This window comes from Neocloeon triangulifer, unplaced genomic scaffold, assembly GCF_031216515.1.
Source record: "Neocloeon triangulifer isolate White Clay Creek 2 clone unplaced genomic scaffold, ASM3121651v1 ptg000001l, whole genome shotgun sequence".
NCBI lineage: Eukaryota > Metazoa > Arthropoda > Insecta > Ephemeroptera > Baetidae > Neocloeon > Neocloeon triangulifer.
In genome coordinates this window covers 511,932-537,152 of record NW_026775544.1, presented here as the reverse complement: position 1 = coordinate 537,152, position 25,221 = coordinate 511,932, and the positions used below count along the sequence as shown (strand labels likewise).

Genomic DNA, 25,221 nt, shown 5'->3' with positions numbered 1-25,221 from the left:
AGCTCATTCCAACTTTTGCTTTGGAAAAACGCTCAACTGGTGAATGAAATCTCTTCTTTTGTGTTGCAAATGCAAAAACACCGCAACTGACACACTTTCCAACTGGTGCTAAACGATATGCTGATTTTTCTTTCCGTTCGCGTTATAGTTTGCTTTTTCATGATGAGCCTGGAACTCCCGGTTGGAAAATCGAGCAGTTTTGAAAGATAAACTTTGAACATTATATTTTATGCACCAGAGGAGTCCCTGTGCAAAATTGATTTTCACAGTTTGCGCAGGAGATGCACTGAATTAGTGAACATTATCATCCTTACAGTTCAGTAAACCTGGAATTTTTCAATATAATTTTGATTATATGCATGTGAAAATTTCATATTGAAAGAGCCTTTGTCTAAAGTAACTTAATTAAATCACTTGTGTAAAAACAAATTGCTTACAATCAACTCTCTTTTTTTATAAAAAGTCACATTTTAGTCGTATAAATTTTCAGCCAGATAATTTAGAGCAAACTTTTTGATCTCACTTTGCACAGTAAGAGAAAAACTTGGCCTTCTTCAGTCACTCTGCGCAAAGTTTGGTTTGCGCAAACCGCAGCTCACACATACACTACACAAATTGCGAGCGGAAGGAAATATTTCAGCAAGCACTTAGGAAATATGTGCCTGCAAAATATTTAGCGAGGCGGAGCACCAAAATCTCTGGCATTACACGACGAGTCTTTTCCGAGCTCGCCGAAATTTATTAATGGCACATACACGGGCCAAAGTTTCTCCGAAATAATCTCTTGGAATTTTACACACCCTCTCTTGGGCCGAGATTGCAAAATCAATGGCCCGATGCTAAGTAAATATCAACCGCAAAGGAGTCCGAGTTGGCCACTCACTTTATATTAACCACGGTGCATTTGCCTGCAGTTCCGAGACGGGTGCTGAAAGAGCGCTATGACGAGGGTCAAGAGGAGGACGAGTTTTCGACGCCGACCTCGTTCGTCGGCGACTACGATATTGACGAGGGTGTCGACATGGACTCGGTGTCGCCGGCGCCGGCGGCCGCCAACCCTGAGCAGCCGCAACCCACCAAAAGTTTGTTCGCGCCGCCGCCGCCGCCTCCGTTGACGCCGCCGTCGCCGCCAACCAACAAGCACCACCTTCCCAAAGGTAATTATTTGATCGATCAGTTTCGCGCTGATTGCCAGCAGCGTTCTGCTGCATAATACGGAGCAGCGTTTTGCATGTGTTGCCAAAACTTTTCTTCCCTCTCCTCACACACACAAACAGTACCGCATCCGTGCACGGCTTTTCCCTCTTTAGAACTTTCTTTGCACTACGGGCCACGCACAGCCAAATCGCTGCTGCCGACAGATCTCTTTTTGTCCAAGTTGGGCAAATTTCCAGAATTTTATACTTCATCTGTCAAAAAATAAATAAATCTGATTAATGTTTTTTTTTTCACAGAAAAAATATTAAGCAGTTTTTACTAAAATTAGACTTATTATTAAAATTAGTTATATTTTGCATTTAATTTCTATTATTTTTATGAAATAAATATATTCCTGTATGCAAAAATTTAGTTATCAATTCTCAATGAAATTAATGTTTTCGGCCTACAGTTGTTAATAATTGTTACATGGGAATACAGAATAAATTAAATAATTTTCAATCAATAGAGTTGCATTGATAAAGTTCATCTGGAAATGAAATGGAATCAAAGTTAAAAAAAATATATATATTAAATATCGTCTCAATTCTCAGTTTTCTTAATTCTTATTTTGTATTTAATAAAATTTTCAAAATGTAAATTTATGCTTTTAGATTTTCTTACATGTTGATAGACAAATGTTCCCTAAATTATCAAAATTAGCATTTGTTATAAGAGCTGAAAAAAATTTAGAAATTCTTAAAAAAAATCCTTTTGCAGATATAACTCCTGTGCGTGGCCCGCATTTTAGGCAGCCTGGAATTATGCCTTTCTTAATGCGGGCTGCTCTGCTTGTTTAAATAAAGGGTCGAGACGAGAAAAGCAGAAGAAAAAGAAAAGTGTGTCGCATGTTTTTGCTCTCTCTCTTCATCTTTCGCTCTTTTTGTCACTCCTTTTTAAATTTAACCTCTCCTCACAGCAGTGGGGCGTCGGTCCGTTGGTGGTTTTTTAAAAAGCTCCTCAAGCAGGTCGGTCTCTCAGGCACTCTCTTATATTCTGCTCATATTTATATTGATGTTTGCATTTCGCCGCCGTCGCGCGCGCGGCTTCTGTTCTCTCTGAGCGTGTGTGCCAAGAATGAAAAGCTTTGATACTTCTTCGCTTTGGGGAAAATGAGCGCCGCTTTTTCTTCCGCCTGATACACTTAGCGGTGAATAAAAAGCGCCCGATGAGATATCCCGCTTTTGTTATTAGGCAAATATAGGTTTTTTTTATTCACCACCCAAGGAAATTTTTTTCAACGTCTTGTTTGCTGGCAAAAATCGTAAAATTGTGCACACATAATTACAAAGAGCCCTAGAGAAGCAGCCTAGAAATTCATCTCGCTCGCAGTCGTTAGCCGGTTTCGTCATCAGGTCTGAACAAACACCGATTCATCTTCATCTCTCTGTTTGAGCAAATACACATCTATACTTGTCATCCGGAGCCGAAAATGGCACAAAATAGATTACACATGCCACTTTTTCGCTTAATCGAAATCGACTTTTAATCTGCCCGGACCACCAAACTTATGGTAATCTGTTTCCTGCAGTTCAGCTGCAAAAAATTTAGAGTTTCGCGCAACAACTGTGTCATTATCGCTGTGGAAATGAGGAAAAGCGGCGTTCGCTTTGAACAAGTGTTTGCACTCACTTTGCGCCGCATGTATTTTCCTCCGGCGGTTCCGCCACCCCGTTTTATTTACATTTTACTTTCAGTGGTTGTTCATCACACGCAGCCGAAACTGCCGGAATTATTATTCTTTTGAGAGGCCAAGGTTTTTTCTTTTAAAGTTTTTATCGTGTTTAAACTTTCTCTTTTAGAATTTGTGCCTTTTTTTCTTGAGCTATATTTTATTTATTAAGAAATTATGAATACAAAAATTATTTTGCGGATATACCCTATTATTTCCCAATTATTGTTACAAGTAGATGATATTGTTTGCCTTTTCAAAATTGAGCTTCATTAAAGCAAAAACCTATTTAAAATTCGCAGTGTCCCAAAAAGCTCGTGTTATAAAATTTGCATTACTTGAATTTGAGTAGAGTCATAAATCTTCTCTAGATCCCATTGCAATTTGCGTGCGGCGTTGTTTCGTTTTGTGTCCCGCCGTTTAATTTCCTCTTCCCGTCGCTCACCCTCGCCTCCGATCCACCCAGTTTGTTCAGCTCAAGTGGAAAAAGAAGCCAAAAGTTTTATTTCCTCGCGCCAACGGGACACACTGCGTCGGCGGCGAAAGTGGGTGCCTATGTCAACAGTGAGTGTATTAACATAACTGAGCGTAAGCCACTCTGGCTTAGCAGCCGTCTCGTTATTTCCATTGCCGCGCGACAACAATAATAATAATAACAGCGGTGATGCTCGAAAAACACGGAGAAAAACGGACCTTCCCAGTGTAATAAAAATGAAGTTTAGTGCGCCGTTTGTCGGGCCGCCTGTTAATAAAGCATGCAGAGTTGAGTTATTACGTTTCGCAAACACAATTTTTCTTCGGCCTCTGCGTGTGTCACCGACGAAAAAACACCCGCTCATGAAAACACATGACCGCCTTTCTCTTTGGACCACTCCGGGTGTTTACCATTTTTAAGCGAGGATTACACCCGTGTTTAATATTTCATCCGCAGCTTTCTGCGCGCGACGGCTCGTCTTTCTCTGCTCCGAGATGAATTCCACGTGGGACGACCTCCCTAATAAATGCACGGTCAGCTTTAATTGGGTAAAAGCGGCTGCATAATTCACGCGCCGAGGGGTTTCCTCTTATTTCTCTCACTCTCCGAGGTGGTTTTTCTTTCGGTGGTGGCTGGATAAATAGACGGTGGCTGGTCTCTTTAGTACACACGTAGATACAGCGATGAAGATGCCGCTTGTCGCTTAGAGCGTCTCGCTTGCTTGTTTCAGTTATCATTGCTACCAAAGATTTATCCCTCCAGGGAGCCGCAGACGCGAGTAATTGCACCACGGTGATTTTTAACAAAGTAGCTCCGCGCGCCAACACCCTGGGTTTCGTCTCCCAGTGGGTGGACACGTACGCCTTCCTCAGCAGTGAGTAGTGCATGCATTTTTTACCACTTTTGCCTGATTTGCATTTTGCTCGCCCCTACATCCCTGAACCCCCGACCTAGATTTTCAGCTCCGTGCGTGTATATGTAAGTATGAAGCGGCGCAGCAGAGCAAACACCTGTTTTTGCTCCCGCAGCTCCATCCAATTTGCACAGGCCCCCAAATGGCTTTCTATAAATCCGGTTGAATTGAATGTCCCGCTCTCTTATTGCCCACGGGGGTCGTTTTTCGCTCGGTCCCTGCTGAAAAGCGCCGGCGAATTTGTGGATATGAGGAAAGGTGGGAATTTGTCATGCGATTCATGCGTGAATTTCATCCCAATGGCCGGCCAATCACGATTGAATAACTTTTCAAGCCCAAACTTGCTCGACCGATAAGGCCGCAGTGACAAATGTGCAAATCAACGGAAAAACTCCTCACATTCAAACTTTTTTCTGACCGTCTGTTAAAAAAGACTCAGTTTGGAGATGAAGACCACTCTATTTTCTATGTTCATTGTTCCCATTGTTCAATCTTATTTAAACTAAAACCCAGTCTGAATCAATAATGATAATCACATTCTATGCTTCACACATTATAGAAATAAGCAGTACTACCTTAATTCATAATAAAAAATAAAAAAAATGAATTTTTCTGAATTTTCACATTGTTAGAATCCATCAAAGTGGAAATGAATCTCAAAAATTTGTTGATTAAATTTTCATTCCCTTGTGCCTGGAGTACTATTTAATGCCAAGTAAATACCGCAATAAGTGTGACTGCCTTCTTGTTGAACACAGCTGCAAGTTCACAAAGCAAATCGCGTCGATCTGACGATACATCATCACCTACTGCTGTTACATGGTTAACTTCAAACGGCAAACAACTTTGCTCGAGCCTCCAGGGCTTTTCAGCAAACGGAAACAGAGCGCCCGAGTTGTGTGGCGTAGGCAACCTGCTCGACGCCGCCGTGTTCGGGTTGCATAATCTCTATTAATGACGAGCTACCGGAGCGTTTTTCGCTCGTGATGAAATTGTCAAAATCGAGGCGGATCGCTTCGTGACTTGTCACCTGTCAACTCGGGCCACGCAACAATTTAAAGGGAATGGATTATACTGCGGTGGGTTTAGCGGCTGGATTTCCATTGTCCTCCATTGCTCCCAGGCGAATGATTGATGCCAAATGGAATGTCAACACGCATCGATTTTTGCTCACCGCCTTCCGCTGGCTTTTGTTCTAATTTGATTGTTGCTCTGAGCAAATTACTCGAGTGCAAAAAAATCCCCTTTGTTCCCTTGTCTTGCGTATTCTCAGAAAAAAGTATAATAAAAAGAAAATAAAAAAGCAGCCAGTTTCATTCTGCTTTAATATAAGCTTCATGGAGCATAATGAGATTCGTATTAAAACTTTTTGCGTTGCCTCGAGACAGTATTATCAGGAGAAGAAACTTTTCAGTGAGAAAACGGCAGATTTACAAAATGCCAGGAGCCAGTCTAATTGAGTGTAATTAAACAGTTCTTTGAACTTTTTGAAGTGGAAATATTTCAATAACTGAACACTCTTTGTGAAATTTAATTTCCTGGGGATAATCAATGATCAAAGGCAGTTGAAAAATAATCCTCTTTTATTAAATATTTTCAGTACAAACATATCAATAAGAAGACAAATTTTTAGAGAAAACTTCTTGAATTCTTTATCAAATTGAGTATTTTTTCTTTTAGGTCAGGAAAAAGTAAAAGAAAAAAATTAATTCACCCAAAAAAGACACAAAATATTTGCCACATATTATACAAAGCATTTTATTAATGCAATGTTTCTTGTTTGGCGGCGCTTGCAGAAAACGAGGAGAAGCTGTACCTGTACCTGATCGTGAGTTGCGGCCTCGGCGTGGTGCTTCTGCTGCTGCTGGTGATCGCGCGGCTGCTGGTGCAGAAGCGCAGGGCCACCGGCGGCGCCAAGTACAACCCGAACGACTCGCTGCCCAACGAGTTCGCCGAGGAGATTTCAGAAATCGACGCCGACATCAGTCTGGCGGCGACCACCATCCCGGCCATCCCGCCGCCCCCGCCGGCCCCCGCGCAGAGCGAGGTGGTCCGGTACGGGGGCGGCGTGCGGAGGCACGACAGCGACACCAACCCGCGCTCGCTCAGCAGGCCGGGCAACAGTCAGTACTACTACGGGTGAGGCGAGCTGTGTGGGGGGTGCTCCATCATCCCACCGCCCCCCACCTATTGCATCTGAAGGACTCGTCGCACTCTCCAGTGGTGCAGGCTGTGATCATAAATTATATTTAATTAGCACGAATTGAAAGAAGCTTATATCAGACTGATCGATTGTGCTCTCGGACGTGATTATTCCGGTGCGTGTGAGTGAATGAGTGCGCGCGGACAAAACAACTGAAAAAAAGTAAATTCACCCTGTTGCGCGGCGCGCGGTGTTAAATTGATGTACATTATGTCTCTCTCGTTGTTGTTGTTTGACACGAACGCCGCGTGTTTGACGAGCGAGCGAGTTCTTGCTGTTGACAAACCCCGTGAGAAAAGATTTTATACACATTGCGAATCCCCTGCCCTGTTTAAAAGCTCTCTGCTGCTGTTTATATTAAAAGTATTTATTATTAAAAAAAACCTAATGCGTCTCTCTCATCACACTCAAACCCTGAATCTGCGACGCACATTTGTATTCTAGAAATCATAATTTCAAGATTTATACATAGCAGTAAAAATAATCTTCTTTCTTGTTCAAAATGGTAAAAAATTTATTTTGAATTACAAACATGAAAAAAAAAAATAAATAGAAAGCAACGGTGAAAAACTCATTTGAACCTGAACCTCCAAAATCTTTCAGTACAATTTTACAAACAATTCATATAATTTTGCAATTATATTTTTTTTTTTATTGACGGCAATGAAAAGTTTTGTGAAATGTGTTATTATTTTTGTCAGGCCATTAATAAAACAAACAAAATTCCTGATTGAGAGATTCTTAAATAAAATGGTTATTTACAAAAGTAATTTAAATGCTGAGAATTATCAAAAATATCCATAATAAAGCATAACATAATTACAATAATAATTGTAATATTTTAAATCAGTTTACTCTGGGCTGATGTAAAGAAATAAGTTTACACTCAGCTGATGTAAAAAAAGTGTACACTCGGTCGATGTCAAGATGTAATTTTACACTGAGCTGATGTTAAAAAATAAGTTTATGCGCGGCTGAGGTAAAGAAATAAGTTGTGGTTTACATTTTGGTTCACAGCTTTTGGACCAGCTAGATAAGGAGGCTGTACAAAGATTCTGGCAATTCTGCCAATCAATTCAAAATAAAATTCGCACTTTATTGCCCACCGCCTGTCGATAAAATCTACCTGAAGCTGGCAGGCGAGTAAATACCTCGGCTTTTGCCGCCACCCAATATACAAGGTGAGGGTGACAAGTAGTCTTTGCCTGTTGCGTATTGCATGAAGGGGAGACCTCAGAATGCTAAACAGTTAAGACCCTTTTTTGCGGTGCGAGAGGTAAGCGGATTTTAGAGAGCTTCTTTTTTATTTGCAAGCGTCAGAGTGGAGAAAATAATCAACTCTCTATTTATTTCACGCTCAATATTGCAGAGTTATATAAAATCTTTAAGAATGAAAGAAGTGGCAGTGCTTTATTAATAAGTATATAACAAATTTAAATAAAACAAACTGGAAAAGACTTCTAAAATTTTAATGGGTGTAAAAATCTAAATAAAAAGTAAATTGTATTTCTAGTTAATTTTTCATATAAACGATTTGAAGTACTTCTTTTTAAAATAAAGCCGGAAGAGAATTTAAAAAAGTGCGTTTTTCCCCTCTTTCCCGTTTTTTATTTTAGTTTGTTTTCAATTTTTTTCCTTGCATGATAAATCTCATGGGTAAAAATAGTCTCGAGGTACAATAATAAACTTAATAATTTAAAATTAGGCTATAAAAAGCAATTTATTCCCTTGCAAAACGTGGCTCTTGCGCGGCCTTAAGTTTCAGGAGAGCTTGCTGGTGTCGGTTGCCCTTCCCAGCCCCAGGCAAGGCATAATATAATGCCATTACCATTATAGAATGGTAAAAAAATCTTATAGATTTGCTTACAATTTTCAGTTTCCCAAAAGTAAGAAGAAGAGTGGAGATACGACGTCGCGATGACACCTGAAATTCATTCATCACACGTACACGCGTCGGATCAAATCTCATCTTCATGGAAATGCGAGACGACGCTCAGGGGGTGAAATCATGCTAAAACCACCCCGCGTCCAATTTTACGCCGCGACGGTTCCGCTAGGAAAGAACCTGCCGCTGACATTTGAGAGCGTCGCCGACACATTTTAATCTCTGGCTGGCTTATAATCGCGCGCCCCCGAGTTTTCTGGCTGCGGCGCTGAATTAAACTAAACAACAACCGGCACTCTCATTCATTTCAATTTGTCCAACTTTTATTGCTGTGCGAAATTAAATCGTTGCTCCGCAGCCACTCGACGGATTCATATGCATATTTTATAACTTTCTAAGCAGATTAAATATGCAGCTTTTGCTCTGTCGTGCAATCGCAACTTGCTGTCGTCTCGTCGTCGTTCGCATTATTGTTATTACAAATGTGCAAACACAAGTGGCTGTGTTGCATTGTGTAATTAGCTTTTGTGGAATGAGAGGTATATGAATTGCAAGCGGAAATTTGCATTTTGTTAATATGAGCTAGAAAACAGAGCTGCCGTGAAATCTAGTTAACAACGCTTGTTCTATTTTTGATATGCTAGAAACAGCAATTTAATCAATTATTCAACAATATAATATATTATTATATGATTAATTAGAAAGCTTTCTTTAATATAATAATTCAGAGGTAAATTAATTTTTATTGATAAAATTTGATCAACTTCAAATTTAGCCTCTATTAAACATTGTCAAAAACTCTTATTTAGGGTGCATAATTTTTCAAATGGAATAAAAAAATTCAATAACTTGGTTTTACACAAAAAGGAATCATCAAACGCTGGTCTTTCTTTTCTTGTGCTACATAATAAAGTTTATTGTGCTCCTTTCAACAGAAAATAGAATTTTTGCATCCAAACCAGCTTATTTTGCTTAAAATTTGTTACATGATATGATCAATGCAAAGAAAATATTTTTATGCTCATTTTTAAAAAGCTTTTTAACAATGACAAGTTTAATAATATCACCAGAAAAGTAAATGTATGTGCACTTAACAATACGATTATTGCAGCTTAATAACTTATCCAAGGTGCATTATTATTAAAGTAGTTCAAATATAAATCATAAGTTTCAGAGTGAAGATTTTCCACTGGCTTGAAGGGCTCATTTTTAACAAATTCAGTCAGAGGGATTCTGTATGACGATTAAAATGTAGTCCTTATCTAAAAATTAGATTTATTAAAAATTAAAGAGGATTTTTCATCATAAAAACTACCAGGAGCCAGCATGATTTCATGCTTCTTGGTCCTAACCCTGAGGAATGTGAGGTCATTGGTGGGGTCCAAGTCTCGAACTACACTGCGAGCTTTATCTGCGAGCTGGCTGACTAGCCCAGCGTATTGCACGGTCGAAGTGTTGTCCATCGTGCTTTTGATTGGAATTCCTGCGGCAATGAAAAAGCAGAAGTTAGATAGAAAATAAATAATACAATTCTAACCTTCAGAATTGACGACGATTGTGCCAAAAACACCTTTGTGGGACTGGATCCTTTTCAAAGTTTCTTCAACTTCTGCGGCCTGAAATTGGAATAAAAATAGATCAATTATGCTTAATTTATATTCCACTAACAAAACGTATTATAAAATTAATAAAATTCCTTGCTCAACAAAATTTTAACTTGGCATCTTCGTCAATAATTAAATTTTTCACAACATATTGCAGTACATTACATACATTATTTTATTCTTTGGAACAAAAAAATATTAAATTAATATCAAAACGATGTTTTAATAAAAAATAAAATTCACAATTTTTAACAAACTACATTTGGGGGTCCATAGAGACTTTTTGTCATCTCCGCTGCGATCAAATTAATCATTTCTTTAATTATAATTTAATATGTTGTAAAAGGGCACTATAAGTTGTAATAAATAACCATAAATTAATAATATAATAATGTAATATTAATGCATCCGGTTAAACTCTGATAGGAAACTTTTTAAATTCATTTCAAATTTAAAATACAAATATGTACTCTATAAGTGAATAACTCATGCAGTTTGTCATTTTTATGATTTTCTTACCATTTTAATAAGTTGATCCAATCTTTTTAGTTAATTTAAATAGGTGAAAAACGAAAAACTGCATGGAAACGGAAACTTGTTTAACACTTTTTTGTTTTGGTTACCATAGGACAAAAGTGCCACCAACATAATTTTATTTGAAAGGAAACAGGAGAAAAATTTAAATAAGATTATAATTCAAAATTCATAAAAATAGATAAAAAATTAATGTAAATTTTAAAAATTTTATATATTTCGTTAAAATTTAAACTAATTGACAGAAATTTATAATATTCTTGAACTTTGTTTTGTTGGCTAACCATATGCAAATTTGAAAATGTAGGAAGCAAAGCTCTGAGAACTTGGCCACTCGAGTTAGCCACTCAAAAGAAGTTGGCCACTCGGGAGTGCTGGGCAGATATATATTGATCAGTGTTGCCAACATAATGGAAATTTTATTAATTTTTGTGGTTTTGTGGCAGTCATTGCAATTAACTCGACGCGGTCTCACGAATACCTGCACTACACAAATACACCTGAAGCTCTGTAAACAAAGTCAAGAAGAAATAAATTCATCCAAGTTATAAGCCATTGTGGGAAAGACAAGCAGGTTAAATAGCAATTTGTTCCTTTAAAAAATATATATTATTAATATATCTTTTAAAAATGCAAATAAAGTTGAACCCTGGCGACGAAATATTTTTTTAACATTCCTATCAGGGTTTTTTGAAGAATAGCTGCAATTTCGTTGGATGGTTTTAAGATGGAGGGTAAACAATTAAATGGAAATGGTACTAAACACATTACAAGAGAGATGCTGGGGGGAAAATAAAAATTACTTTTATTAAAAATTAAACAACATATAACGCCGCGAGATAAATAAACTAAAATTTAAACTAAGTTAAATATCGCCGATCGATGATTTATTTCAGATGGTGAGTACTGGTGGAGATTTGGGGAAGGGGGATTTCATCAATGCCCCTTTAGTACAGGGGCTGCTAGAGGTGTAATCCTTCATTCCTGAAAGATTTAGCCCAATCTACCGTTTAGTTAAATTTAAAAAAAATTAAAAGTAATTTTTTTAAAGATTTTCGGGGTATTTTAAAAGTGGCTGAGTCCTGGTGGGGATTTGGAGGGGAGTTCATCAATGCCCTTTTGCACAGGGGTTGCTAAGGGTGTAATCCTACATTCCTGAAAGATTTAGCCCAATCTACCGTTTAGTTAAATTTAAAAAAAATTAAAAGTAATTTATTTAAAGATTTTTGGGGTATTTTAAAAGTGGCTGAGTCCTGGTGGGGATTTGGAGGGGAGTTCATCAATGCCCTTTTGCACAGGGGTTGCTAAGGGTGTAATCCTTCATTCCTGAAAGATTTAGCCCAATCTACCGTTTAGTTAAATTTAAAAAAAATTAAAAGTAATTTATTTAAAGATTTTCGGGGTATTTTAAAAGTGGCTGAGTCCTGGTGGGGAGTTGGAGGGGAGTTCATCAATGCCCTTTTGCACTGGGGTTGCTAAGGGTGTAATCCTTCATTCCTGAAAGATTTAGCCCAATCTACCGTTTAGTTAAATTTAAAAAAAATTAAAAGTAATTTATTTAAAGATTTTCGGGGTATTTTAAAAGTGGCTGAGTCCTGGTGGGGATTTGGAGGGGAGTTCATCAATGCCCTTTTGCACAGGGGTTGCTAAGGGTGTAATCCTTCATTCCTGAAAGATTTAGCCCAATCTACCGTTTAGTTAAATTTAAAAAAAATTAAAAGTAATTTTTTTAAAGATTTTCGGGGTATTTTAAAAGTGGCTGAGTCCTGGTGGGGATTTGGAGGGGAGTTCATCAATGCCCTTTTGCACAGGGGTTGCTAAGGGTGTAATCCTACATTCCTGAAAGATGTAGCCCAATCTACCGTTAAGTTAAATTTAAAAAAAATTAAAAGTAATTTTTTTATTGATTTTCGGGTTATTTTAAAAGTGGCTGAGTCCTGGTGGGGATTTGGAGGGGAGTTCATCAATGCCCTTTTGCACAGGGGTTGCTAAGGGTGTAATCCTACATTCCTGAAAGATGTAGCCCAATCTACCGTTAAGTTAAATTTAAAAAAAATTAAAAGTAATTTTTTTAAAGATTTTCGGGTTATTTTAAAAGTGGCTGAGTCCTGGTGGGGATTTGGAGGGGAGTTCATCAATGCCCTTTTGCACAGGGGTTGCTAAGGGTGTAATCCTTCTTTCCTGAAAGATTTAGCCCAATCTACCGTCTAGTTAAATTTAAAAAAAATTAAAAGTAATTTTTTTATTGATTTTCGGGTTATTTTAAAAGTGGCTGAGTCCTGGTGGGGATTTGGAGGGGAGTTCATCAATGCCCTTTTGCACAGGGGTTGCTAAGGGTGTAATCCTTCATTCCTGAAAGATTTAGCCCAATCTTCCGTTTAGTTAAATTTAAAAAAAATTAAAAGTAATATATTTAAAGATTTTCGGGGTATTTTAAAAGTGGCTGAGTCCTGGTGGGGATTTGGAGGGGAGTTCATCAATGCCCTTTTGCACAGGGGTTGCTAAGGGTGTAATCCTTCATTCCTGAAAGTTTTAGCCCAATCTACCGTTTAGTTAAATTTAAAAAAAATTAAAAGTAATTTTTTTAAAGATTTTCGGGGTATTTTAAAAGTGGCTGAGTCCTGGTGGGGATTTGGAGGGGAGTTCATCAATGCCCTTTTGCACAGGGGTTGCTAAGGGTGTAATCCTACATTCCTGAAAGATGTAGCCCAATCTACCGTTAAGTTAAATTTAAAAAAAATTAAAAGTAATTTTTTTATTGATTTTCGGGTTATTTTAAAAGTGGCTGAGTCCTGGTGGGGATTTGGAGGGGAGTTCATCAATGCCCTTTTGCACAGGGGTTGCTAAGGGTGTAATCCTACATTCCTGAAAGATGTAGCCCAATCTACCGTTAAGTTAAATTTAAAAAAAATTAAAAGTAATTTTTTTAAAGATTTTCGGGGTATTTTAAAAGTGGCTGAGTCCTGGTGGGGATTTGGAGGGGAGTTCATCAATGCCCTTTTGCACAGGGGTTGCTAAGGGTGTAATCCTTCTTTCCTGAAAGATTTAGCCCAATCTACCGTTTAGTTAAATTTAAAAAAAATTAAAAGTAATTTTTTTAAAGATTTTCGGGGTATTTTAAAAGTGGCTGAGTCCTGGTGGGGATTTGGAGGGGAGTTCATCAATGCCCTTTTGCACAGGGGTTGCTAAGGGTGTAATCCTTCATTCCTGAAAGATTTAGCCCAATCTACCGTTTAGTTAAATTTAAAAAAAATTAAAAGTAATTTTTTTAAACATTTTCGGGTTATTTTAAAAGTGGCTGAGTCCTGGTGGGGATTTGGAGGGGAGTTCATCAATGCCCTTTTGCACAGGGGTTGCTAAGGGTGTAATCCTTCTTTCCTGAAAGATTTAGCCCAATCTACCGTTTACTTAAATTTAAAAAAAAAATTAAAAGTAATTTTTTTAAAGATTTTCGGGGTATTTTAAAAGTGGCTGAGTCCTGGTGGGGATTTGGAGGGGAGTTCATCAATGCCCTTTTGCACAGGGGTTGCTAAGGGTGTAATCCTTCTTTCCTGAAAGATTTAGCCCAATCGACCGTTTAGTTGATTTAAAAAAAAATTCAAAGTATTTATATTAATGCTTTACAGGCCGAAATAGGTAGTGCATCGAAAATTGGTACTTTACTCGGCAAGCTGAATTAATTTGTAAGGACAAATTGGACCTAACCTTTTATTTTTATAAAATGTGTGACAAAAAGTCTATTTTTTACTTACCGGAATAAAATTTAAACAACAGAATCGTGGTTGTCGCCCAATTTTAGGCTAAAAAACTCTTAGTCCCGTTTAATAAGCCAAAAACTTTAAAAGTTTTTAAATTAACATTGAAATCGCAAGAGAAATTTTCCGTTCGTGGTTGTGGCTACTTTTCAGTAACAATGCGTTGCAGCAAAGGATGCCCATAGCACCAACAAAACTTCTACAGCTGAACTTTATTCTCCCGCTGAGAAAACTCAAATATCTACATGCGTTCAATTTGTTAGCAAATTTAAAATTTATCGTTGAATTTGGGGCCACCCTGTAATATGGAGATTTAGAGTTCATTTAGGTTTTTGTATTATCATGCTACAAACAATAAAAGAGTTGCAATAAAAATAATCAATATTATTATTATTTCATTATTTCTAACATAAATTTATGTATACTATTTGATTATCAGGTGGAATGAATATGAAAAATAAATGAAATCTTAATATTTTATTCAACGGCTCAATCTCCACTTTCGCCACCGTACTTGAATTAAATAATCCTGCGTCTAGCTGAAGTGAAATCATTTAAGTGCTTTTCAAATAAAATGATCAAATAAAAATCAAATGAATTTAACGGAATTAGATTTGATGTGTAAAATATTTCGAGAGAAGTGAGAAGTGCCTGCACGCACAATATACTGCTCGCTGGCAAACACACACATCGCACTTTATATCAAATGAGCGCGAACACACTTATCGAATGAAAATGATGAATTGTCGAACACACAATAAAAAGGAAGGGCAGGGTTTTTGGGGGTTGGAAATAAATATAATCCAATTGAAGTCCCAATATACCTTATATTGTGACAAGTAAAACAATTAAATCCGGAAACACTTTTGCTTCAAAATTGGCCTATTGAGTTTTATTAACAAGTAATGGTTTTGAGATGAGACACCCCAATTTTGATGAAATTTCCCCAGTTGCCATTAATGGTGTACAACTTCTACTACCAATGGGCCCAATGGTACCCCAGAACGGCCATTAATTTTTTGCCTAATTTTCCTTGTTTAATTTTTGCCATTTAAACTCCATACCATTTGAATTTCATTGGAGAGATCTAAAGTACGCAAAATATATACACAGCAACAGAGGACGCGTGCGCTTTTGTTGCCTACTTTTGATCGTTTTTAACATGCGTTTGAATGGGAAATCTAAATTTTTAATTAAATTTACTGACAGTCTTACATTACTTTAAAAAAATTATAAACTGAAAACTCTATTTGTAAACGCTATTTTGATCACATTAATGTTAGGGTATAGAGTTTTAAAGGGTGAAAAATGAAAAAAAAATAATAATAATATTTGCAAATACATGGCGTCGCTTAAATTGGGACCTTTTTTTAAAGAAAAATATAAAAAAAAATCAAATTGTTTGGGGTTAAATAAATTTTAACCGTTTGTGCATACAGATATAAATTTTTTTCAATTTTCTAAAAAAGTGTAGGTTTAACGCGTTTAACGTTTAACGCGGCGGCCGAGTCCTTTTCGAAATCGGGCGTTTTAGCATACATCTGCAGGTTGTGAACCTTTTATTCTCTTTTTTCTAATTTACAATTTTTTACAGAAGAATAAATAAAACATAATAATAATAATTGAATTGGTATTTATCTTATTGCATTTAAATTTTAAAAGTCTTAATGGTAGAAATAGACAATTTTGAAATTTATTTATTATTTAAAACGAAAGCAATAAGAAATAATATAATAAGCAACGTATAGTTATGTAATGCAAGAGCGCGATTGTACAATACTTGAGCGAAACAAACAAATATAATGAAGCAGGAAAAATCTTGTTTTGAAAAGGGTACACATTTGTAAATGGACCAATGAATCAAGCCTCAAGGCCTATAACTGTAACAATAATTGGCGGCGAGTGCAAATGCACTTATAATTATTACTTTTTACTAAACACCTTTTACGTGGAATTACGTTCCGAGACGCAAGATACTGAGACAAAACCAGTGTATAAAAGTTACAAAATTCTGGATGTGTTAATAAAAATTGAGTCGCCGTTATTTGTCCTAAAACCATTTGTCCTAAAACTGAATTCGTCATATGTCCTAAAATCAAAGGTCCTAAAATAAATTGTCCTAAATTTTTCATTTCATTTGTCCTAAAAATAAGTGTCCTTGTTGTGGGTTTACCGCGGCGGCCGTGTCTCTTTTGATGTCGGGCGTTTTAGCAGACATCTGCTAGTTGTAAACCCTTTCTTCTCTTTTTCCAATTTAAAATTTTTTTGTATTGACCGAGAAGAATAAATAATAATAATAAATTTGAAAATCTTAAAAGGGTTTATTGCTGGAAAAATTCAATCTATGATCTGCAAAGAAAGGCAAAGGAGAGATAAATTGGATAGTTTGTTAACAGGGAGAAAATGCCAATAAATATGTGATTCATAAAATTAAAAAAAAAAATTTAGAACCAATAAACTTGAATAAAATTAAAATCCTTGGGATTTTAAATTATTGTTTCTATTCATAATTTTTATTTTATCTTTCTAATGTATTTCCAGCATTGTACATAAATTTCCGACTCCTGATTTTCGGCATTTTTTTGTATGCTTGTACTTTTTTATGTCGATGCATGATTCCGCTTTTTTTTGTACAGTGTACTTTTTTTGCGTTGTATGTACTATGAATGGAGAATAAATAAATAAATAAATAAATAAATAATAATCAATTGTTGGCTAAACCAATGAACTGTGAATGAATGTGATCTTAATTTTTTTTTTTTTTTAGATTTTTCAACATTCAAAAATTTTCATTTTCTACTTCAAAACAATTTTGCTGAATATGAGAAATAAATTAAAAGGTGATTCCTTATAACGCTATTTTTTTTTTAATCCGGCTACATTGCAATCTTATATTAAAGACCGAAAATAGTGTGTGGGCTTGTTCACTGACAATAAGTCACGTGCAGCGCCAAAAGTTGCAGTTTGCATCCAGGTTTTAGGACAAATAAATTTTCGGACAAATGCATTTAGGAGAAATGAAAAAGTTTTACGACAAAAAATTGAGGGCAAAAATTTCCCAAAATTAATACATTTTAAAACCACCCCAAACTTTCCTCATCGTTTTGTGCTGTACAAAAGGATACGGACACATTGGGATGGTTTTAAAATGTATTATTTTGGGAAATTTTCCCCCTCAATTAATATATTTTATTATCACAACAGGTATTTTTCTAACTATTTTACACTGGTTTTGTCTCAGTATCTCGCGTCCCGGAACGTAATTTCACCGTAAAAGTACTAATTTAAATTATTTCCCGTTCAGAGTGGTTTCTTTGCAGTTTTTAATTCTCAAGCACATGCACTTCTTTCTCTCTTCTCGGCACCGCGCACTCGACACATCTCACACGCAGAATAAAATTTTGACAACCAATAAATTTAATAAAACTAATGTGTTTGTGTTTTTGTGTGTTCAAAGGGACAGGATTAATTACGAAAGAAATATTCAGTTTTAAACAATAATTCCAAATCAAAATTCCGAAATATTGTCACATAACTATGGTTTTATACTTAAAAAAGTGAAGATCAGATGATCATGAATTGAAAAATTAAGTGGAAAATTGATGAACTCCCCACCAAATCCCAACCTGGACTCAGCCACTTTAAAAACACACCGAAAAAAAATTACTTTTAATTTTTTTTTTAAATTTAAGTAAACGGTAGATTGGGCTAAATCTTTCAGGAAAGAAGGATTACACCCTTAGCAACCCCTGTGCAAAAGGGCATTGATGAACTCCCCTCCAAATCCCCACCAGGACTCAGCCACTTTTAAAATAACCCGAAAATCTTTAAAAAAATTACTTTTAATTTTTTTTAAATTTAACTTAACGGTAGATTGGGCTACATCTTTCAGGAATGTAGGATTACACCCTTAGCAACCCCTGTGCAAAAGGGCATTGATGAACTCCCCTCCAAATCCCCACCAGGACTCAGCCACTTTTAAAATAACCCGAAAATCAATAAAAAAATTACTTTTAATTTTTTTAAAATTTAACTTAACGGTAGATTGGGCTACATCTTTCAGGAATGTAGGATTACACCCTTAGCAACCCCTGTGCAAAAGGGCATTGATGAACACCCCTCCAAATCCCCACCAGGACTCAGCCACTTTTAAAATACCCCGAAAATCTTTAAAAAAATTACTTTTAATTTTTTTTAAATTTAACTTAACGGTAGATTGGGCTAAATCTTTCAGGAATGAAGGATTACACCCTTAGCAACCCCTGTGCAAAAGGGCATTGATGAACTCCCCTCCAAATCCCCACCAGGACTCAGCCACTTTTAAAATACCCCGAAAATCTTTAAATAAATTACTTTTAATTTTTTTTAAATTTAACTAAACGGTAGATTGGGCTAAATCTTTCAGGAAAGAAGGATTACACCCTTAGCAACCCCTGTGCAAAAGGGCATTGATGAACTCCCCTCCAAATCCCCACCAGGACTCAGCCACTTTTAAAATAACCCGAAAATCTTTAAAAAAATTACTTTTAATTTTTTTTAAATTTAACTTAACGGTAGATTGGGCTACATCTTTCAGGAATGTAGGATTACACCCTTAGCAACCCCTGTGCAAAAGGGCATTGATGAACTCCCCTCCAAATCCCCACCAGGACTCAGCCACTTTTAAAATAACCCGAAAATCTTTAAAAAAATTACTTTTAATTTTTTTTAAATTTAACTTAACGGTAGATTGGGCTACATCTTTCAGGAATGTAGGATTACACCCTTAGCAACCCCTGTGCAAAAGGGCATTGATGAACTCCCCTCCAAATCCCCACCAGGACTCAGCCACTTTTAAAATACCCCGAAAATCTTTAAAAAAATTACTTTTAATTTTTTTTAAATTTAACTAAACGGTAGATTGGGCTAAATCTTTCAGGAATGAAGGATTACACCCTTAGCAACCCCTGTGCAAAAGGGCATTGATGAACTCCCCTCCAAATCCCCACCAGGACTCAGCCACTTTTAAAATACCCCGAAAATCTTTAAATAAATTACTTTTAATTTTTTTTAAATTTAACTAAACGGAAGATTGGACTAAATCTTTCAGGAATGAAGGATTACACCCTTAGCAACCCCTGTGCAAAAGGGCATTGATGAACTCCCCTCCAAATCCCCACCAGGACTCAGCCACTTTTAAAATACCCCGAAAATCTTTAAATAAATTACTTTTAATTTTTTTTAAATTTAACTAGACGGTAGATTGGGCTAAATCTTTCAGGAAAGAAGGATTACACCCTTAGCAACCCCTGTGCAAAAGGGCATTGATGAACTCCCCTCCAAATCCCCACCAGGACTCAGCCACTTTTAAAATAACCCGAAAATCAATAAAAAAATTACTTTTAATTTTTTTTAAATTTAACTTAACGGTAGATTGGGCTACATCTTTCAGGAATGTAGGATTACACCCTTAGCAACCCCTGTGCAAAAGGGCATTGATGAACTCCCCTCCAAATCCCCACCAGGACTCAGCCACTTTTAAAATAACCCGAAAATCTTTAAAAAAATTACTTTTAATTTTTTTTAAATTTAACTTAACGGTAGATTGGGCTACATCTTTCAGGAATGTAGGATTACACCCTTAGCAACCCCTGTGCAAAAGGGCATTGATGAACTCCCCTCCAAATCCCCACCAGGACTCAGCCACTTTTAAAATAACCCGAAAATCAATAAAAAAATTACTTTTAATTTTTTTTAAATTTAACTTAACGGTAGATTGGGCTACATCTTTCAGGAATGTAGGATTACACCCTTAGCAACCCCTGTGCAAAAGGGCATTGATGAACTCCCCTCCAAATCCCCACCAGGACTCAGCCACTTTTAAAATACCCCGAAAATCTTTAAAAAAATAAAAAAATTACAATGGGCTAAATCTTTCAGGAAAGAAGGATTACACCCTTATAGTAACCTTTGTGCAAAAGGGCATTGATGAACCCTAACTCAATTTCACTTCAGGACTTGTCCATACTTTTAAATACATCTATAATAATTTTTTGAAGTTGTCTGTTCAAATTAAATTGACCGTCTCTGTTCCTGAATTTTTAGAAAATTGCACACTCTATTATCAATCTGCCTTTAGTGTATTATACCGCACTATCCATCATGCAAGGTGCGCGGCCTTCCCCAAATGTCCCCTTAGCCCCCTTAGGACTTATTCACTTTTAGAAAACTAGAAACCATTGTAAATCCTTCTTTTGTATTTTTTTTTTTAAAATACAAAAACTTTCATTTTCTTACCATTTATTTCATCCATTTATGTAAAGCTTTTCATCGTCGACGTGCAAATGTTATTTCAAATGCAAGATTAAAGCGCCAAACATCTTTTTTGCTAACAGTGTAATTGAATACTAATTTTATTGTTCTAATTTGTTAATATATTTACCATATTTACTTATGTAATGTATTTTCTTTACAAATAATTTTTAACTTGCCCTTTAGCTGCCCTATCAGCTCTTTGTAGCAATAATTAGAAATAATGCGACTCCGGGGAATCGCATTGATAAAAGCGGAAAAAGGTTACAAAATCACATTTAGGTTGGCAACATTGCTTTTTGTGTTTGGCTGTGAAAAGTGGCCAAGTTCTTTCGAGTGGCTATAAAAAGTGGCCAACTTCACACCGGTGGAAGCAAGGAGGTTTCGCGCCGAGTGACGTCACTCGTTCGATCGGTGTCGGAAAAGTCAAAGCAGCACAAGGATCTTTCATTGACACTAGCGGTTATTTCATTTTGTACCACTAAGCGTTTATAACTAGATTCGTAGACTCGACAAGTTGGGTTAATATTAAAACCGTTTCTTCGTCTAATGCTAGCATGAAATAGCTCTAAATGGTCCTGACTTAGCTTAAAAGTGAGCAGATAATTCAGATCACCACTTTTATCAATTAATCTTTCAAAAATTTGTTTGGCTGATCTCATGCATACAATCATGCCTAAAGCTCCACGTTTACGTCCACTAACAATTAGAAGCTTGTTACTTTTGTCCTTCTTGTCTTTTGATTTTTTTTTCAGACTAATGTTTTTTTCTGGCTCTTCAAAATTTTGCCAAAAAATTTCATCTAAAATATTTGATTCATCAGATTGACTATTGCTTTTTTTAGCCTTCTTGGCATTTGGATTAGTTTTCAGACCTTTTGTTTTTCCTTGCTCGTCAAGATTTTGGGATGAATTTTCATTTGCAGGATCCAAGTCTTCAGATTCATCATTCTCACCCATTATTTGCAGAGTAGAAAAATACTTTTCAGCTTCCTCAAAATGTGTTGTCCATGCATCTTTGTTTTTTTGAGTTAAAGGCGCCTTGAAACCTTTCCCGAATTTATTCCTGGAGTTGAGCCAGTCGAATGTATCATTTATCTGCGCAAAATAAGAATAGCAAATGAATATAATATAAAATATTTTTCACTAACACAGCCAAAGATAATTTATATTAAATATAATATATATTTCCATTTATATATTACACGTAATATAACATTAGAATTATGTTACTTGTTAATTCAATTCATTTGAGATGGCTTTTAAAAAAAAGTAGAGTCCCAATAAAAAATGAAATAAAAATTTCTTTCTCACCATTCTGATAAACTTCACAGTTGCCTCAGATCCTTGAAATTCCTCTAGATGCAATTGCTTGTTGCAGTACTCGATTGCAGTAGCGACGGATGAGCTGAAGAGTTGGGCAGCAAACTTGACCTTCATCTTATTCTTCCAGTATTCAATGTGTGCTGCTCTGAGCTTATTTGCAAAGTGGAGTCCTTCCCTCACCTGTAGTTCATGGAGGCTCTTAATGTATCGCCACTCAATTCGACCTCCACTTGAGTCAAAAAGCAGTTTTTTATCCCCTAGAGTGTTTCGCAGAAGTTTCAACATATGCACAGCATCAAGTAGCACATTAACATTCCTGGTAGGGTCGGCAGGGTTGGGGAAGGTTGGATTCAATTTCTCAAAGGAGTCTAAATTTGCTCCCAAAACAGAGGCCATGGTGATATTGGAGGCTGCCCCATCAAAAGTGACGCTCTCTATTTGTACGCCAAGGTTTTCAAGTTTGACGATGCATTCCTTAAGTAGCTCTGCACGTTCTTTGCCAGAAAGTGAATCGATGAAAAAGTATCCACATGGCATGATGAGACGAGTATTGTAAGCAACAATCATAAAATTCAAAGCATTTTTTGCTTGGGCTTTGTCGTCTTTAGATTTTTTTCCAACATTGCCCATGTCTACGTAGCCCATAACTTTTTTCCCGTTGTATTCGACTTGCGCTTTCAGTCCCATGTCGTCCAGCAAGACCCCTGCGATAATTTTTTCTCCCTTCTCCTTTGCCTTGGAGACTCTCGCTTCAATCGCTTTCCATGATTCACCACAAAATCCTGGCCCAGCTTCAATCTCGGAGAACCATCCAATAATAGTTGCTCGGTGTGGTAAGCACTGTCCAAATGATTTGCGCACATACTCGTAGGCAGCAGGAGAATAAAAGTACAAGGTGATTGCAAAGCTCCTTATGTCCTCATCGTATTTCTGCTTCGAGGTTCCCTTTTGTCCCTCTGGACTTTTAGCAACCCTGTTCAGGAGACTTTGGGTGCTAGCAGGCAGCTCCATCAGTTTTGCAGAAAACTCATCTGACAACAGTTTCTTTTTTTGCAAATCTTTAATTGCCTGAGCTGCAGACTCCAACTTTCTTCCTCTCAGCACATTTGATTTTCGAAGGGTTCGAATAACTTGACGCTGTTTCTTAATTGCTACAGATTGCCTTTGAATAATACTTCTGTCCCTTTTCTGTATTTTTTTTGCCTCCCTGACCTCCTTCTCTAGCTCTTGAATTCTGGCTGCATAACGTCGGTTCATCTCATCTACCAGTGAATAATCTGGCTGCAGTTTAGCCAGCTCTTCGAGCTTCAAACGCAGTTTCTCGTTTTCTCCTTGATCCTTTTTACTACGTTCCTTATTTGACTTTAATTCTGAACTGAGATTCTCTTCTTTCTTCTTCTGTGCTGCGTGCTCTAGGTGGAGAGCTCTGGTTTCTTCTTTGAGCTTGATATATCCAGACTCAGAGCTTCTTAACTTCTGTCGTACAGCCTCGATGGTTTCAACTAGCGTCTGTGCCCGAGATTCCAAGTCCTGAATTTTTTTGTCTCGACGAGAAAGTGACGCATTTAGAACTTTTTGATTGGCTTTCAACAAAATATATTCAGCCTGGACAAATTCACTGGTCTCAGCATTCCTGACCATTGATTCGATCAGTTCCTCTTTGATGGCCTCAATTCCCCACTGCAAAATTTGGCTTTGTAGTTTGAAGACATTGTTTTGAAGTCGAGAGTAGCGGATGCTGTCATTTTTTTGCAGAGGGTGCTGCTGGTCAAAAGTCTTGATTTCCTCTTTCATGGACTCCATCAATTTAAGAAGCCCCTTTTTCTTGCTTGACTGGATAACATCAGCTGTGATACATGGACTTGATGATGGTGCATGTTTAGTTCCAGGTTCATCTGCATCATTGGATATTGTTGAGGATTCCTCCCTCTCCTCTGTCAGTGGAGCATCTTCAGAGCTGATTTCAGCATCAGGTGGCAAATAATTGAAGTCGCAGTCAATAGAGGACTCCAATTCAGGCAGGTTTTCTTTTTGATTGTGTGCGTTAAACAGAGAGCGCCCTTTCTTCTTTGATGGCGAGGCAAGCTGGGGGTTTTAGTAAAATTAGATTTAATTAACAATGTTTAATATTAAGTATTACCTGGTTCACCTCATTGTTGATTGCCAAGGGCGGCTTTTTAGGAGTTTTTCTTGGGCTGCGCTTTCGTTTCTAAAAATTAAATTAGTTTTAGGTATATTACCAACAAATAAATATAATATAATTATTATAATTACTTTTGCAGTTTGGTTCTCCTTGTCAAAAATGCTAGGCACAGCCAACTTCTTCAAAATTTTGTGATATGCCACTCCATTTTGCTCATAATCTTCAGAAACAAAGTGCTTGGAGCACAAAATTATTCTTCGCGTTTTTGGCTCCCACCCTTCATCTTCTCGGGCCTGTCGAATGAACTGAACCCATTTTGCTCTGGACGGTTCACTTTTCGGCAGACTAAAAAAAGAAAATTGAAATCAAAAACTTTATAATTTAATTAATTTTTGGACATATTTACTTGTGGAATGAACAGGTTTTTAGCTCCGAACTGTATTTCTCCAAACATAAGAAACATTCAACAACCATTTTGTATTATGTGGGTCGCCTTCCTTTAAAATAAATTTAAATTAGTATGAAACTTCTGAGTAAGACAATTTATGGATCAAACTTACATATAAATTAGACGCGTTACGAGACTGCCAATCACACCGTCTTTAATTTGATGAGGGATCCATTTTGGAGCTCCTCTCAAAGATACTGTAGGAAAATGAAACAACTAAAATGTAGAGAAGATAGTAAACTATTTTTAAATGATTCATTACCTTATCATAAAATAAATTTGGATCCTGCTGGAGACCAAAATGATTACTCAGGCGTGTCCAAAGCGGAAAGATGTTCATATTATCACGCACAGACAGCCTGCCCTCAAAGCCCAATTCACATTTTTCTTGCCAGATTCAACCTTTTAACAGATACACATAATTATTCATTTCTTCCAAATTGATATAAAGTTATATCCTCACCAATTTTTCTAAATATAACGCTGAATATAAGGCAGTAAGAAATATATTTAGGGCTTTCTCACAACCTCTTCATGTTCTCCATGCCTGTTTGTTTACAACAAGGATCTGCTTCTGGATTGGCTGGAGACGGACCGAGGCGACAAATTTTAATGCCAACATTACAGATACGACAATGATAATGTCAACCAAAATCCTCTTCAAAAATGAGGACACGATGGAATCTTTGTGCCAAAATATTATTAAAATACTTATTTCAATTTATTTAATCTCCATTTTAACACAAAATCAACAAAATCCAAATAATTAAAAATTC

The 25,221-nt window shown here is 36.7% G+C and overlaps 2 protein-coding genes across 7 annotated transcripts in view; one reads left to right on the top strand and one right to left on the bottom strand.

The window, feature by feature from the left end:
• The window catches only part of LOC132201642 (protein eva-1), a 48,017-nt gene extending 41,195 nt beyond the window's left edge, over nucleotides 1-6,822 (top strand). For 3 of the 4 annotated variants that reach the window (XM_059627977.1, XM_059627986.1, XM_059627969.1), the window contains exons 6-8: nucleotides 915-1,157; nucleotides 4,075-4,218; nucleotides 6,054-6,822. In XM_059627977.1, coding sequence (XP_059483960.1) covers nucleotides 915-1,157; nucleotides 4,075-4,218; nucleotides 6,054-6,400 — 734 coding nt within the window. In that variant the 3' untranslated portion in view covers nucleotides 6,401-6,822. The remainder of the gene's footprint in view (nucleotides 1-914; nucleotides 1,158-4,074; nucleotides 4,219-6,053) is intronic. The other variant, XM_059627996.1, reaches the window with a different exon arrangement.
• A 2,295-nt stretch (nucleotides 6,823-9,117) lies between these two features.
• On the bottom strand, nucleotides 9,118-25,026 carry LOC132196191 (dynein light chain roadblock-type 2-like). Of its 3 annotated transcripts, XM_059618674.1 has the most exons (10): nucleotides 24,909-25,026; nucleotides 24,708-24,847; nucleotides 24,558-24,642; nucleotides 24,404-24,494; nucleotides 24,129-24,342; nucleotides 23,995-24,063; nucleotides 21,843-23,939; nucleotides 21,404-21,626; nucleotides 9,883-9,961; nucleotides 9,691-9,828 (listed from the first exon to the last, which is right to left on the bottom strand). In XM_059618674.1, the coding sequence occupies exons 4-9, from the start codon at nucleotides 24,469-24,471 to the stop codon at nucleotides 9,948-9,950; spliced, it is 2,685 nt and encodes an 894-aa protein (XP_059474657.1). In that variant the 5' UTR covers nucleotides 24,472-24,494; nucleotides 24,558-24,642; nucleotides 24,708-24,847; nucleotides 24,909-25,026; the 3' UTR covers nucleotides 9,691-9,828; nucleotides 9,883-9,947. The 3 variants fall into 3 exon arrangements, with proteins under 3 accessions (XP_059474664.1, XP_059474673.1, XP_059474657.1); XM_059618681.1 differs by lacking the exons at nucleotides 21,843-23,939; nucleotides 23,995-24,063; nucleotides 24,129-24,342; ... (2 more) ...; nucleotides 24,708-24,847; nucleotides 24,909-25,026 and adding an exon at nucleotides 9,118-9,607 and having other exon boundaries at nucleotides 9,661-9,828; nucleotides 21,404-21,606; XM_059618690.1 differs by lacking the exons at nucleotides 21,404-21,626; nucleotides 21,843-23,939; nucleotides 23,995-24,063; ... (3 more) ...; nucleotides 24,708-24,847; nucleotides 24,909-25,026 and adding exons at nucleotides 9,138-9,607; nucleotides 10,469-10,590 and having other exon boundaries at nucleotides 9,661-9,828.
• Nucleotides 25,027-25,221: the final 195 nt, after the last annotated feature.

Excerpts from the sequence above, each read along its gene's own strand:
- LOC132196191 (XM_059618674.1), bottom strand. The coding sequence starts at position 24,471 with ATGGTTGTTGAATGTTTCTTATGTTTGGAGAAATACAGTTCGGAGCTA. Across the intron at positions 24,064-24,128 it reads AGGAGAACCAAACTGCAAAA|AAACGAAAGCGCAGCCCAAG; the intron begins GTAATTATAATA and ends TTTAATTTTTAG. Across the intron at positions 21,627-21,842 it reads CTGTGAAGTTTATCAGAATG|ATAAATGATACATTCGACTG; the intron begins GTGAGAAAGAAA and ends TATTTTGCGCAG.